Source organism: Doryrhamphus excisus, linkage group LG15 (assembly GCF_037039965.1).
Source record: "Doryrhamphus excisus strain RoL-2023G ecotype Guam linkage group LG15, RoL_Dexc_Guam_v1.1, whole genome shotgun sequence".
In the NCBI taxonomy this organism is placed as follows: Eukaryota; Metazoa; Chordata; class Actinopteri; order Syngnathiformes; family Syngnathidae; genus Doryrhamphus; species Doryrhamphus excisus.
In genome coordinates this window covers 15,915,444-15,931,881 of record NC_136371.1, presented here as the reverse complement: position 1 = coordinate 15,931,881, position 16,438 = coordinate 15,915,444, and the positions used below count along the sequence as shown (strand labels likewise).

General features: G+C 29.2%; 1 protein-coding gene across 3 annotated transcripts; it reads right to left on the bottom strand.

Moving 5' to 3' along the window:
* Positions 1-3,679: 3,679 nt before the first annotated feature.
* On the bottom strand, positions 3,680-12,517 carry pnpla4 (patatin-like phospholipase domain containing 4). Of its 3 annotated transcripts, XR_013629873.1 has the most exons (8): positions 11,979-12,508; positions 11,809-11,903; positions 11,613-11,748; positions 11,063-11,128; positions 8,829-8,984; positions 6,502-8,751; positions 5,718-5,885; positions 3,680-4,221 (listed from the first exon to the last, which is right to left on the bottom strand). XR_013629873.1 is itself a non-coding variant. In XM_058051480.2 (6 exons), the coding sequence occupies exons 1-6, from the start codon at positions 12,156-12,158 to the stop codon at positions 8,620-8,622; spliced, it is 765 nt and encodes a 254-aa protein (XP_057907463.2). In that variant the 5' UTR covers positions 12,159-12,508; the 3' UTR covers positions 5,907-8,619. The 3 variants fall into 3 exon arrangements, 2 of the variants coding, with proteins under 2 accessions (XP_057907463.2, XP_078652873.1); XM_058051480.2 differs by lacking the exons at positions 3,680-4,221; positions 5,718-5,885 and having other exon boundaries at positions 5,907-8,751; XM_078796747.1 differs by lacking the exons at positions 3,680-4,221; positions 5,718-5,885; positions 6,502-8,751 and having other exon boundaries at positions 8,842-8,987; positions 11,979-12,517.
* Between the last annotated feature and the right edge of the window lie 3,921 nt (positions 12,518-16,438).

Genomic DNA, 16,438 nt, shown 5'->3' with positions numbered 1-16,438 from the left:
AATAATAAAATAAAGTACAAAACAATACTTCCATTATATTAGGAAAGCAGGAAGTGAACGAATGTAAAATGTACAAAAAAATAAAAATACAAAAAATAAAAATACAAAAAAAATAATAAAATAAAGTACAAAAAATACTTACATTGTATTAGGAAAGCAGGAAGTGAACAAATATATAAAATAAAGTACAAAAAATACTTACATTGTATTAGGAAAGCAGGAAGTGAACAAATGGAAGTATTTTTTGTACTTTATTTTATTATTTTTTTGTATTTTTATTTTTTGTATTTTTATTTTTTTGTACATTTTACATTCGTTCACTTCCTGCTTTCCTAATATAATGGAAGTATTTTTTTGTACTTTATTTTATTATTTTTTGTATTTTTGTATTTTTATTTTTTTTGTACATTTTTTTGTACATTTTACATTTGTTCACTTTCTGCTTTCCCAAGTATATTAGATTACAGATTACATCAGATTACAATTGAGTGCATCCCATAATCAGTTCCCAGTTCCACATGTCCAAAAGGAGTAGGAAGAAGCAAAGCTTATTAAATCCTACCCCTCCGTCTGGTATTTTTACAATCAGTAACATTTGTTCACTTCCTGCTTTCCTAATACAATGTAAGTTTTTTTTGTACTTTATTTTATTATTTTTTTGTATTTTTATTTTTTGTATTTTTATTTTTTGTACATTTTACATTTGTTCACTTCCTGCTTTCCTAATATAATGGAAGTATTTTTTTGTACTTTATTTTATTATTTTTTTGTATTTTTGTACATTTTACATTTGTTCACTTCCTTCTTTCCTAATATAGTTGTCCAAAAGGAGTAGGAAGAAGCAAAGCTGATTAAAGCCTAATAATGTTTGTGGTGTAAATGCTGTATATAATGTCCATAATATGACTTGTGTTGTATTTATGTATCTATACCTCTGAAGACCTTTTTCTAGAAATACTCAGTGGCAAATATATTCTGTGTACAGCCTGCTTTTTTTTTGCCTTTATTTTGAAAATCGGTGTGTAGAAACGTATCAAACCTGCACATTTTAACTATAAAAATTTTTGTTATATTCACAAATGAATGAAAATGGCTGCCGTCACAGCTACAATCTCCAAGCTAGTCATCATTAGTGTTCTAATTAAATAAAACTGCTGTCTAAAATACCCCATTTCTCATTACACAAAGATATCATAATTATAGTTTTTTAATTATATATTTTTATTATATTAAATTATATTTAAATTTTATATTTATTATATTTATATTTTTATATTTATATTTAATTATATTTTTATATTTATATTTTATTACATTTAATTATCTTTTATATTATTATATATTATAGATATATAATTATAGTTGCACATTACTTACAGACACACACTCTCCAAGGCAACACCATATGAGAAAGTATTGTGTAATTTTAAAAAAAGCATCCGATATAACGTATACATAATATATATATATACGTATGTGTCAAAATGCATCACAAGCTCAATGCAATGAATTATTACAACCACTAGATGTCGCCAAAAACCAACCTTGAGACACCAGCTCATCTTCAAGGTCATTTGGTTATTTCATTTAGTCTGTGTTCATCCTGGTGTCGGCTTCTCGGCTTTATTATTATATTTATTATGCAGCATTTGCAGGAAAAAAACACCGTTATGTTTGTTTTCAAGCTCAAGGTGACACATTGTGAACATTTATGGAGACGGTACTGTGTGTATTGTATAACACTCATAAATATTTATACACAGTGTACAGTATTAGAGTAGCTGTTAATTATGTTGCTATTTAGTGCATTAGTGTCAATGCCTGTCAAGCTATGAAAATAAACACCGCGCGTATGAATGCGGAGAGACAGCATAATATTATTACATGGCACATTGAGCACAATTATTATAATGCAGGCATAATAAGACGAGGTCATGAATATTATGATATAACACTTTCGGACTCGCAAGTGCAGAAATGAAAATGTAAGAGGAAAGAATAGTACTTTATATGCAGTAATCCCCTAAGATCCAAACCCGTGCGAGTTGGCACTTTCTTTTCCTCCTTATTGCTGATTTGTGTTGCAAGGCTGAAGTTGCGTCCCTGTGGGATGCCGTCCGAGGAGAAAGCTCACAAAGGAGGTTGATGCCCAAATCAATCACCTATAGGTGGACGTCAGCGTGCAAAAATAGAAGCACTATGTCCTTGTCTGGATGCAGGTGGCTGGGAAGATAACGTACGGCAATATGCCGCCATGCTCTAAAACTTGCAAAGAGTAATTATTTATGTAATAATTATGCTAATTAATGTACCAGATTCCGTTACAAGCCTCCGCTTCTTGTAATGTCTTTAATAGCCGTTGTCTGCTAACGAGCTCCATGCAGGTTTAAACCTTAAATATGCCTCATATGTTTTTATTTCATCCGTAGTAAATGGCTGCTGGAAGTCCTCCCCGCCACCAGAGGGCGCCCCAAACACTAACATTGCTGAGTCCTGCAGTCATGCAAGGATTTGCTCATTGAGATTTAATGCAGTTCAAGAAATGTGTAGAATGATTTCAACAGTATTGTTTTTTTAAATATACATATTTCTGATCTCATTTAATATTATTTTTTATGGTTATGACATATGACATTTTACTATTTATTTAGTATTATTATTATTATTTAAATTCATTTGATAAAAATGTCAAATGAATAAAAATGTCTTGTTATTATTTAGTTTTTATTATTTATTCATTATTATTGAGTATTAATTTATTATTTAAATTCATTTGATGTCAAATGAATATAAATGTCTTATTTATTAATTATATATATATTATATTAATTATAAATAATTATTATCCAGTTTTTATTATTTATTATTGCTTAGTATTAATTATTAATTATTATTTTATTATTTAAATTCATTCGATAAAAATTTAAAATGAATAAAAATGTCTTATTTATTATTTAGTTTTTATCATTTAGTAATAATAATTATTATTATTTTGTTATTTAAATTCATTTGATAAAAATGTCAAATTAATAAAATGTCTTATTTATATTATTTAGTTTTTATTAGTTATTTATTATTTAGTATTAATTATTATCATTATTTTATAATTTAAATTAATTTGATTAAAATGTCAAATGAATAAAAATGTCTTATTTATTATAATTTAGTTTGAATATTTATTATTATTTAATATTAATAATTAATAATTATTATTATTTTGGTATTTAAATTCATTTGATAAAAATGTCAAATGAATAAAAATGTCTTATTATTATTTAGTTTATATTTATGATTATTTAGTATTAATTATTCTTATTTCACTATTTAAGTTTATTTGACAAAAATGTCAAATGAATAAAAATGTCTGATTTATTATTATTTAGTATTCATTATTGATTATTAATTATTATTTTATCATTTAAATTCATTTGATGAAAAATGTGTTAAAAAAATCTGTGATTTAAAAATAGGACAAATAAAAAAATACAAATATAATTAAAATGTTAAAACAAATAAATGGGGCTGCACGGCGGTCGAGTGGTTAGCACGCAGACCTCACAGCCAGTGAGAGCCAGTGAGAGCCAGAGTTCAATCCCTGTAAATGAATGTAAAAAAAGTTATACATTTACAAGAAAAAAAGTCATAAACTTCAGACTTTCTTCTCAAAATCTCATATTATTATTTTTAAAATGTAGTCCATCATATGAACAAATATACATTTCTAAGAATAATGTTGTAAATTTATGGCGATATGGCGTATAAATGGCGGCGAGTTAGCTGTATAGAAAGGCACAAACACGGCATGAATGAATCACGGCCTACCAGTTCATGTTCATATTTATCATATTTATGATATTTATGATATTTATGATATTTATGAGTCACGCCGTGGTTTTAACTTCCACCCCCAAGATGGCAGATTTGACTTGATGTTAGTTTTCTTACGTTTTCAAAGCCAGAGAAAGGAAAAAAAGTGATGATGCAATCGACGGCGTCATAATCACGTTCCAGGCATGACTAAAGGAAATGATATTTTATATTTAGAGCATCAATCCTCAGCATCTAAACGCTCTTCTTCTGTCTGAGGTGGTTTTTCATTAGCAGAACCAGAGGGTTGAGGGTTTGGATCCGTTGTTGTATTGCAGCGTTAGCACAGATCCGTCAATCATGTGCACCGCATGGTGGATCCCAAACGCCGCCTGGAGCTCCACGCTGGAGGACCTTGAGGAAGATGATATGATGATGAAGATGAAATATTTCTAAATATTTCAACTTTCTTCTTATATCATTTTTGGAATTTATCTTTTTGTAATAATAACAATAATAATAATAATAATAATAATAATAATAATAATAATAATAATAATAATAATAATAATAATAGTAATAGTAATAATAATAATAATAATAATAATAATAATAATAATAATAATAATAATAATAATAATAATAATAATATATATTTTTTCTTCCTTTTGAAAAGTTGGAATATGTTCTCATTGTACAAAAAAAATAAAAAAAAATATTTCAAATTCCAACTCCTCGCTACTAATTTTTTTAATATTATTTTTCCTTCCTGAGTTCTTGTAGAATTATGACTTTTTCTTCATAAAACTTATTCCATTATTATTTCCATTATTGCTGTTGTTAAATTTTCCAAGTTTTTCTCGCCCACTATTACTTTTAATATTTTTATATATATATTTTTTATATAATAAATATATTTTATATAATATATATATTTTTATATTTAATATATATTTTAATATTTGCTTATTTTTTGCACATCACTATGACTTAATTTTCCAAGTTTTTCTCGCCCACTATTACTTTTAATATTTTTATATATTTTTTATATATTTTTTTATATAATATATATATTTTAATATATATTTAATATATATTTTAATATTCTCTTATTGTTTTGCACATCACTATGACTTAATTTTCCAAAAACTTCAAACCTGTTTTGATATTATAACCTAATTTGTTTTCGTGACTATTTAAACTCTATGCTACTAAAGTGACACTATATTTCCCTCGTAATATTATTTTATTCTTGTAAAATTATTTTTTAATATTTTGACTTTATTTTTGTAAAATTATCTGTTTTTTTGGAATTTTTTTATATGATTTCAGCATATTTTCTTTTTGTAATGATGACTTTATTCCCATGAGGGTTGGGAAGGATAACACAATCCAACTGGATTGTGGCCATGTGTGACAATAATATATGGTCCATATTAAGTATATATATATATTTCCATATTAAGACATTTTTATATATTTAAGCAAATGTTATGTATTTTTGACTAAATTTAAAAGCCATTCCAAGCATAAAAACGAAGTAAAATACAAATATAAGGCATTCGGAAGTGGCATTCAAATGAAATGTACACTTTGTTTTCTTTCAGGAACACATTTGGAGTAACACACACAAGCATGTGTATTATTATGGCTAGTATATATTGCGTAATATTAGAGTAAAGGTCACTATAGGGGTGTTATTTCATGTATAGAGGTCTCTAATGATGATTAAAAACAAGTTGAATGTTCCAACTACTAAAATATAAGGAATCCTACTTTGGGGAAATTCACTTATCACATGAATAACAGTGATGAATGAGGGATTACTGCACTGATATGAAGTGAACTAGCGACATTAGAATACCAGGTTTGAATACCAAATGGAATTTTCTTGGAAGTCCACAACTTGCCAGAAAGGTATGGGATTCTTCATTGGGTAAATTCCCAAACGGCAAGCAGGTCGACGAGCCAAGCGGCATGGTGGGCCTGATTCCAAACGTGCTTCAGTTGAGTGAATCCGCCCCCCCCTCAGAGGACTCGGGAATGCTGTGCCACTCAAGATAAGTGGAGCCTGAAATCTGGGTCAGACAAAAACAAGTTCTCAGAGATAAGAAGACAATGGCTGCCTCAAATCAAATACTTCCGTGTACTTACTTAGCTTTACACAGCGCTACTGTATATACATTTTATATATATATTTTTTGTACAAATAATAATCTATATAAAAATCATGCTAAGAAAGCATTCCAAAAAGGATGGAGGATGCACGGCGTTGTACAGTCAGCAGTAAATAAGCTCCTCCGGTATGCCTGCTTAGGGATCACAGCCTTCCTTGGAATGTTTCATTAATGGGAGGGATTTTTGGAAAGAAGCTAAAATGCTACACGCAACTGGGGAATTGTTTACTTCGTGTTTAAAGTCCTAATTTAATGGAGGGCAGAAATTCGGCTCATTTGCAGAAGCAGCGAGGAAGCTTACATAAGATAATGAGGGAAATGACCGTCCATCCATTTCTTATGTACAGTTTTCCTATTTTCCAAAGCGTGCTGTATGTCGCAGAACACAAAATGCCGTTTTTAAATGAAACTTTTTATTATTAAGGGATGAAAAAAAAACTAAAAACCTACATACATGGCTCTGTGAAGCCATTTCTAAACTTTTGGGACTCCAGCAAACTACAGTGAGAGCAATTACCCACAAATGGCGAAAACATGGAACAGTGGTGAACCTTCCCAGGAGTGGCCCTTCAACCAGCGATGAGTGACGACTCATCAAAGGGTCACAAAAGACCCCACAACAACACCCTTGTTTGCCTCGGTTGAGGTCAGTGTTCATGACTCCACCAAAAAACGGTCTGCAGGAAAGCGTTCCAAGACCAAAACCCCTGCTGGACAAAAAGAACATTAAGGCTCGTCTCCGTTTTGCCGGAAAAAGTTTTGTTCACAAAAAGAACATCATACCAAGAGTAAAATATGGTGGTGGTAGTGTGGGGGGGATGACAGAAAATAACTAAGAAGGACTGCACTTTGCTATACTTTATTCCCATATTATAATTTGCCCCCAAATCATTTTTCAAAAATGATATTATTTTGCTTTCTCTTAAAAAAATCTTATTTTTTTTCTTTGTAAAGTGCCATTTTTTGCATATTACTTTATTCTTGTTAATATTTTTTCTGTTAATATTTTGACTTTATTCTTGTAAAATTACATTTTTTTTATTAAATTTCAACTTTTTCTGTTAATATTTTGACTTTATTCTTGTAAAATTACTTTTTTTTCTTATTATATTTCTACTTTTTCTGTTAATATTTTGACTGTACTTTTGTAGAATTAGGTTTTTTTAACTCATATTTAAACCTTTTCTGTCAACATTTTGACTTTATTCTTATAAAATTAAATTTTTTCTTATTATATTTCTATTTTTTCTGTTAATATTTTGACTTTATTCTTGTAAAATTATGTTTTTTTCTTATTATATTTCAACTTTTTCTGTTAATATTTTATTATTATTATTATTATTCTGTTAATACTTTCTGAAAAAGTCAAACTTTTTTGACTTTATTCTTGTAAAATTACATTTTTTCTTATTATATATTTTTTCCTGTTAATATTTTGACTTTATTCTTGTAAAATTACGTTTTTTTCTTATTATATTTAAACTTTTTCTGATAATATTTTGATTTTATTCTTGTAAAATTACGTTTTTGTCTTATTATATTTAAACTTTTTCTGTTAATATTTTGACTTTATTCCTGTAAAATTACGTTTTTTTTCTTATTATATTTCAACTTTTTCTGATAATATTTTGACTTTATTCCTGTAAAATTACGTTTTTTTTCTTATTATATTTCAACTTTTTTCTGTTAATATTTTGACTTTATTCTTGTAAAATTCCGTTTTTTTACTCATTATATTTAAACCTTTTCTGTCAACATTTTGACTTTATTCTTATAAAATTATTTTTTTTTCTTATTATATTTCTATTTTTTCTGTTAATATTTTGACTTCATTCTTGTAAAATTACATGTTTTTCTTATTATATTTCAACTTTTTCTGTTAATATTTTGACTTTATTCTTGTAAAATTACGTTTTTTTCTTATTATATTTCAACTTTTTCTGTCAATATTTTGACTTTATTCTGTAAAATTAGGTTTTTTCTTATTATATTTAAACTTTTTCTGTCAATATTTTGACTTTATTCTTGTAAAATTAAATTTTTTCTTATTATATTTTTTTTCCTGTTAATATTTTGACTTTATTCTTGTAAAATTACGTTTTTTTTGTTATTATATTTAAACTTTTTCTGATAATATTTTGACTTTATTCTTGTAAAATTACGTTTTTGTCTTATTATATTTCTACTTTTTCTGTTAATATTTTGACTTTATTCCTGTAAAATCACGTTTTTTTTGTTATTATATTACAACTTTTTTCTGTCCATATTTTGACTTTATTCCTGTAAAATTATTTTTCAAATGGCCCATAAAAATGGGCCAAAAATGGCCTCAGGGCCTCAGTGTGAGCACCCCTGGGCTAAAAAAATCCAACAAACCAGCGAGTCCAGCGAGCAAGTTACCAGTAAGCAAGTTCACCAAGCTCTCGATCTCATTCCACATCCCTGAAGCCTTGCTTTAGACCTTGTGGCTGTTGATATTATTAATATTCCCTCCTGGGTTTGTTTCTGTCAGTATAATTTAACATTTGAAAACATATTTTAAAAGCATTTAAAAGCATTAAAAACCATATTTTGTTATATACCAGTGTAGCCAATCGTCCAGAAAATACAGTATTTCATTGTGACTCCCACTCAGCTAGCTGGTCCAGCTCTCCCTCTTGAGAAACCTCATGGCATCATCAAAACCTTCCTGACAGAGGGACTCCATGCCAGCGGTGGATGGGGGGAACAAAGCCTGGTTCAGGCGTTTCAGGTTTTCCACGGAGAACTGGATAAACAACAGAAAAGCCCACATTTGAGTTCCGTGGTCCATAAAGCAACCTGAAATATGTTAAGTATACCTACCGCTATGTTCATGTTGGCCAGCCTCAGTTGGGTTTCAAACTCACGACCCTGATGTGAAGGACACACGTCCTGATGGCTGGCAAACGGGGCCACGGTGATGGTTCGGCCCACAGGAAGGATTGGAAGGCTGTCGGTGAAGCCGCCATCCATCCATTTCTACTGATAAACATAACAATACTCATAAACGCATACAGGTGAAGCAGGGGAGTCCAAAGTGCGGGCCGTGGGCCATTTACAGCCCGCTGTGCACTGTGAAAATATAATTTAATAACAGTAATTTTAATCAGTAGTAATTTTCCCAAAGTAAAATTGAGGTGAAATATTAAAGAAAAAAAATATTTCTTTAAAAGTTGTAATACGAAAAATAAATAAACTAAACAAAAAGTTAGATAGTTCTAAAGTTTTATAGTAAAAATATTATGAAAATAAAGTCATAATATTGCGGGAAGAAAATTTAAAAGACAATAACAAAAATGGAAAAAAAGAAATGTATCTTTACGAGAATAAACTAAAAAAACTAATACTAAAAAACTAAAAAAAAAACATTGCAATTTTCTGAGAATAAATGAATATTTAAAGATAAAAACAAAACTCAAAGTTGTAATTTTTGGAAAATTAGGTTGAGCAAAAGTTAAAATATTATTGGAATAAAGTCATAATATTATGAGAAGAACATTTAAGGAAATTCTTTAAGAAGATGGATTAAATATTTGGAAAATTAATTTAAAAAAATGCAAAAATGGAAAATTAATTTTAAGAAATGCAAAAATGGAAAATTCTGCAGTAATTTTCCAAAGTAAAGTCAAAATATTATTAAAAGTTGTATTCTAATGAGAAAAAAAGTTGCACTTTTTTGAGAATAAATGAATATATAGAGATAAAAAAAAAAACTCAAAGTTGGAATTTTTGGAAAAATTAGGTTGAGCAAAAGTTAAAATATTATTGGAATAAAGTCATAATATTATGAGAAAAACATTTAAGGAAATTATTTAAGAAGACGGATTAAATATTTGGAAAATTAATTTTAAAAAATGAAAATTCTGTAGTAATTTTCCAAAGTAAAGTCAAAATATTATTAAAAGTTGCATTCTAATGAGAAAAAAAGTTGCAATTTTCTGAGATGAATATTTAGAATATTTAGAGATAAAAACAAAACTCAACAAAGTTGTAACTTTTGGAAAATTAAGTTGGGCAAAAGATATTAAAATGAAATATTATTGGAATAAAGTCATAATATTATGAGAAGAACATTTAAGGAAATTCTTTAAAAAGACGGATTAATATTTGGAAATATTATATATTATTGGAAAAATAATATATTTTTTTAAATGCAAAAATTGAAAAATTTTCAAAGTAAAGTCAAAATATTATTAAAAGTTGAATTCCAATGACAAAAAGGTCACATTTTTTAAAGAATAATATCATTATATTATGACGTTGTTTTACTAGCACAAAGTTGAAATATTAAGAAAAATTAGTAATTTTGAAGTTGTAATAATTTGAAAAAAAGTTGCAATATTTGGAAAATTTTGTTGTGGGAAAAGTTACAATATTATGGATTAAAGTAAAAATATTATGGGAATAAAGTCAGAATATTATGAGATGAAAATGTACAAATATAATTTAAGAAGAAAAATTAAATATGTATAATATAATGTTGAAGTTGTAATAATTTGGGAAAAAAGTTGCAATATTTGGAAAATTTTGTTGTGGGAAAAGTTACAATATTATGGACTAAAGTAAAAATATTATGGGAATAAAGTCAGAATATTATGAGATAAAAATGTTCAAAAATTATTTAAGAAAAAAATTAAATATGTATAATATAATTTTGTTATTTAATATAATTTTGAAGTTGTAATAATTTGAGGAAAAAAGTTAAATATGAAAAAAATTAAATATGTATAATATAATTTTGTTATTTAATATAATTTTAACGTTGTAATAATTTGGGAAAAAAAGTTTGTAAAAAAAATTGTAAAAATTTTGAAAAAATGTTGTTGTGGAAAAGTTACAATATTATGGATTAAAGTAAAAATATTATGGGAATAAAGGTAGAATATTATGAGATGAAAACATACAAAAATAATTTCAGAAGAAAAATTAAATATTAATATAAGATCAATAGCAAAAACAGAAAAAAGAGTGGCCCTCGCTGGAAAAAGTTCGGACGCGCTAGCAATGAGCCCCTCGAGAAATATCAAGTGTTTCAGCTGTGAAGAGGTAGCTGGTACCTGTCCTCGGAATTCCACTGGTTGAAATCCAGCATAGATTGGCACAAAGCTGCTGGCCAGGAGAGCCTTGGGGGAGGAAGGAACAGAGGTTCGCAATTATTTTCCGTTTTTTTACACCTTAAACCCGATAGCTAACAACTAGCAATCATACAACAGGAAACAGGCAGTCCTGCACAAAGGAGATTGATTCACAATCGTCTATAGCCAATCAGATGGCAGAACACAATGGGTGGGTTCTCCCTTAGCCAATCAGGAACTGTCTTCAATTCTCACATGAATATATACCACCCTCTAGTGGTAGGTATTAATAAGTCGCATCCAACAGAGTGCCAACAGATCACTCTAATACACTACAAGGATGCAGAACAGCAGTTTATACGCTGTTAAAAAAAACATGCAAAATTGCAAATTCAGCAAAATAGCGAATTTGTAGCAAGGGAAGATTATATGCAAAATATTATATATTATAAAAAAATTATATGCAAAATGTTAGTCACATGACAAACATTCATCACGGTGTTTTGTCAGGAAATTGCACATGTGTGTCTACCCTGATGAGGTCCTCTCTGGAGTTAAACTGGGACACGATGTGATTCTTCCCGCTTCCGAAACGCGTCAACGAGACGTGGAGGCGATCAGATGCCAGGATGTGGGCATCAGTCGGAAGCATCTCTTCAATCCCTTCCCTGAACGGAAGCAGATATTTTTACACGAACGTTTTTACGTGCAGTTTGATGCGTTCTTACCGCAGCTTGAGCATAATGCTGTAGCCCGGTGTGAGCGCCCCAAATTTCTGTTTTCGTACATCCTTTGCAAAATCATACGTAAATTCTTTGCAGTGCTGAAGGAAGAAAATTGAATATTAATACAGCATCAAATAATTGGAGACACTGAGAAATAAGAGAAAAGTGTTTACTTTGATCTTGTCAGGAGCAGTGAGCATCACAGCAGCAACCAGGGCCCCAGCTGAGGCCCCCGCACAGGCTCTGAGGGACCCCAGCAGCTTGCCCCCATGACGGAGGAAGGCCCCCACTGCTCCCAGGTGGTAGATGCCCAGAAAACCACAGGCAGCGAAGGACAAATTCACCACTGTCATAGTGAAGGACTCGAAACACTCGTCAATACACAAACGTCATAATTATTGTAATTGTGTATTTAACTTTGTATTTTTTTAAAGCGTAACTAAAGTTATTACTTACACGGAAGCGTACAACTGTATATACACGCGACTTTATTTTCATTAACTAGCTTGCGCTTTACGGCAAACAAAACAACGCTTTATGGCACCAAACGTGACGTCACACTGTCGTGACTCCACAAGCCCCGTGTGGCATACGGCCAGATGCTAGAAAAGTAAAGCTATAAATCACAAGCACCAACAGAATAATAGGCCCACTAAAAGCGGATACATTCGATTTATAATGTTTAGCAAAGAAACAAATGATTAAAACGTATCAGAAGACGTATCAGACTGTCACGTCGCCTTCGAACTCATCAGGACAATGCAGCCGGAAACACGTCTAAACTCCGGTTAGGCTTTTCAAAACAAAACACTCGTCACCAAACATATAGCTTATTTTTAGTTTTAGTTTTTTTAACATTTTATTACAAACTTCAATATAAGCAGAATTACAGGAACATAAAAGTGCAATTCTACAGAACAATATTAACATAAATAAGAGAAAGAGAAAGGAATGCGCGCTAACCACGCGTCCTCTGGGATAGACAATCACCTACAGTGTGAAAACTGTGATTTTTTATTTTTTATTTTTATTTTTTATTTTTATTTTTTTATTTTTAATTTTTAATTTTTAATTTTTAATTTTTAATTTTTTATTTTTTATTTTTTATTTTTTATTTTTTATTTTTTATTTTTTATTTTTTATTTTTTATTTTTTATTTTTTATTTTTTATTTTTTATTTTTTATTTTTTATTTTTTATTTTTTATTTTTTATCCTTTATTTTTTATTTTTTATCCTTTATTTTTTATTTTTTATTTTTTATTTTTTATTTTTTATTTTTTATTTTTTATTTTTTATTTTTTATTGTTGTTGTTAAATTATCTTTAATTGACTTATGTACAGAATTTTATGTTGAAATATAGGTATTTATATTGCATTTTAGAATATTTATGTAGATATTTGTGACTTTTTTGGTTGAAATGTTAACTTGAAAATTAATTCTGGAAACAAAATAATTCTGTGTGTGACTATGCATGGGTTTTTAGTTTAATTTAGACTTTTTCCCCACCTGTTTTTTCTTTTTGGAATGAATGGAAAGTATCAAATTCTGTTGTAGTTTTTACTTTATTCTTGTAAAAAATATTTTTTTTAATTCTTTTTTTATTTGTTTATTTTTTATTTTTTATTTTTTATTTTTTATTTTTTATTTTTTATTTTTTATTTTTTATTTTTTATTTTTTATTTTTTATTTTTTATTTTTTATTTTTTATTTTTTATTTTTTATTTTTTATTTTTTATTTTTTATTTTTTATTTTTTTATTGTTGTTAAATTATCTTTAACTGACTAAATGGTTATTTACATATAAAACAACTGTTTTTATGTTGTTTATGTTGTGGCATAGATATGAAAGTTTTGCTTAATATATGTGGCAAATTGTGTGTTTTATCTTTTCACTAAAAGTCTTTTTAATCCTTATTTTGTGGAGAACTGATATTTTGCTAAAACTTCCCTATGTTTGACTGCTGATCACTAAAGAATTGAAAAGGTAAAAACATTTTTTTTGATGGAAGATGACTATATAGCCTTAAAAACACAACATGCCTGTAAATTATGTCCTGGAATGCAACATGACTTGTGAAAGTGAAAGTGTTGTGTTGACTGTGCAACATCACCACTGTATTCAATTAGCTCTCACTGCTACATTATGTACTGTACTGTATATGCACTTTGGCTTTAAGGCCGTTCCTAATGAATGCTGCCGCTAATTATTCACGCCTCCCAGGTCAGCATTTCCGGGTCAGCTGAGATCAGCGTAATTAGAGGGAGGACATCTCACTCTGACCAGGGGCCTAAACAAGACGCTGTAGTGGTCCGCATGCACAGGGACGTGTCTTGATGTCTTGTGCTATTGATTGTTTTTTTTTTTTTTTGCACGCTGCCCTCTGCAGAGTATTGGAATTGAACATAGAGAGTACCAGGGGTATTTCTTTACAATCTTAGTGTATCCAGTTCAAATTAACAAAGGGCATGACGTCTGCCGCTTGAGAGAGTTGGCTGCCTGTGGCAGCGTAGTTGCCTCGTGTATAACGGCAGTGGTGTGAAACACTGTTTGCCCCTTCCTGATTTCTTTTTTGGTGTTGCATGTTGTCACACTTATTTTTCAGATCATCAAATTACAACACAATGACACTTTTTTTTAGAAAAAAAACAAACAAACCAAATAATAGCCAATAAATCTAAGGAAAACATTTTTGTCCTGCTTTAGGCTTTGTGCCCTGTTATAAAAATCCTGTCACGAAAAATGGTAATGGTAATGGTAATGGTAATGGTTTAATTTCATTTGAACATGCATCAGATTACAATTGAGTGCATCCCATAATCAGTTCACAGTTCCACATGTCCAAAAGGAGTAGGAAGAAGCAAAGCTTATTAAATCCTACCCCTCCATCTGGTACTTTTACAATCAGTAACTGGTACATTAGTTCACGTCCTGCTTTGCTAATATTTTATTTTATTTTATTTTATTTTATTTTATTTTATTTTATTTTATTTTATTTTATTTTATTTTATTTTATTTTATTTTATTTTATTTTATTTTATTTTTAGTTTAGTTTAGTTTAGTTTAGTTTAGTTTAGTTTAGTTTAGTTTAGTTTAGTTTAGTTTAGTTTAGTTTAGTTTAGTTTAGTTTAGTCATTTGATCACTTCCTTTCCGTAATACAGTTTAAGGTTGTTTTTTCATTGTTTTTTCATTTTTTTTTATTTTGTACGAGGTGATATGACATAATGGGTACCATAGTAAGTGCCTTTCTAATATAATTTAAGTTTTTTAAATTTATTTTATTAATTTTATATTATTTTATTTTCACATTTTATTTTTTTAAATTTTATTCAATTTAATTTTTTAATGTTAAATTTTAAATTTTTTAAACATTTTAAAATCTTCAAACTTTTAAAAATTTTTTTACTTTTTGAAATTTTTTAACTTTTTGAAATTGTTTAATTTTTAAACTTTTAAACTTTTAATTTTTGATTTTTTTTATTTAAAAAGAAAGTTACATTATTTTTCTTTATTTTTATAAAAAAAAAAATTTAATAAAATTTTTTTTTTTTTTTTTTTAAACTTTTAAATTTTTTTAAATTTTTGTATTTATTTATTTATTTTAAATTTTTGGTCAAGTACTGAAGTACAAGGTGATATGAGCATCCAATGCCATAATGGGTACCATAGTAAGTGTCAATATAGTGATATATATAGCACATCATGACTGGTTCAAGACTCTTCATCCTTGTATTTAGCAAACATCAACTGCTTGTATTGTTTCTTGAATTGGCTCATCGTTGTGCATTGTTTGACTTCCTTACTCAATCCATTCCATAGTTTGATTCCACATACTGACAAATACTGACAAAAAAACATCAACCCTGTAAAATTCCAATCATGTCAGCATTTTTGGGTTTCAAAACAACGACTTTGTAACCGCCAGTAGCAACCCCGCTGTCTTTTCCTGCTGAATACTTTTGCCCCCAAAGCAGAGACGGAGGCGACATTAACAGGCAATTTATTTACAGCAGCAAAAAATAGTCCAAACCTAGGAACCGGGGCCCGGAATAAGAAAATAACAAGCACGGTGAAAGTAATAACTAGAATAAAGAATAGAAGCAAAACAAAACAGACGTTGAGGTGAGATGAAGAAACAGGAAACAGGAAACAGGTGATGATATTTGTTATTGTGAATACAGTAGAAGCACAGATTGTCTCCCTGGTTTACTGGGACGGGCATCCCTGCTGGCATCAGAACCAGACGGGTTCCAGACCGAACACCCTCGTCACACGAGCCGACTCCCAAAGCCACCTCTTACGTGTACGCTATACACGGCACGATGACAGCTTACTGCTAATGGTGACCTCTGGGAGTAGAAACCCCCACCCCCCCCAAAAAAGAAGATTTGCCTCCCAGGCAATGTTATTGCTTTTGCTGAGTCATGAATAATGGATCGGGTATCGCTGTATAATCCCCGTGCAATGAGGAGCTCCGTCAGCTTGGAAGAAGATGATGAAAACAAAACTCAGACGTTGGCCGATTGTGTTGGTGTACAGAAAAACATGTAAAAGCACTGCACATAATAGCTTGGTGCCTTGCTCGTGGGCACTTTGGCAGTAGTCAGGACTCACACTTGCAACTCTTTTGCA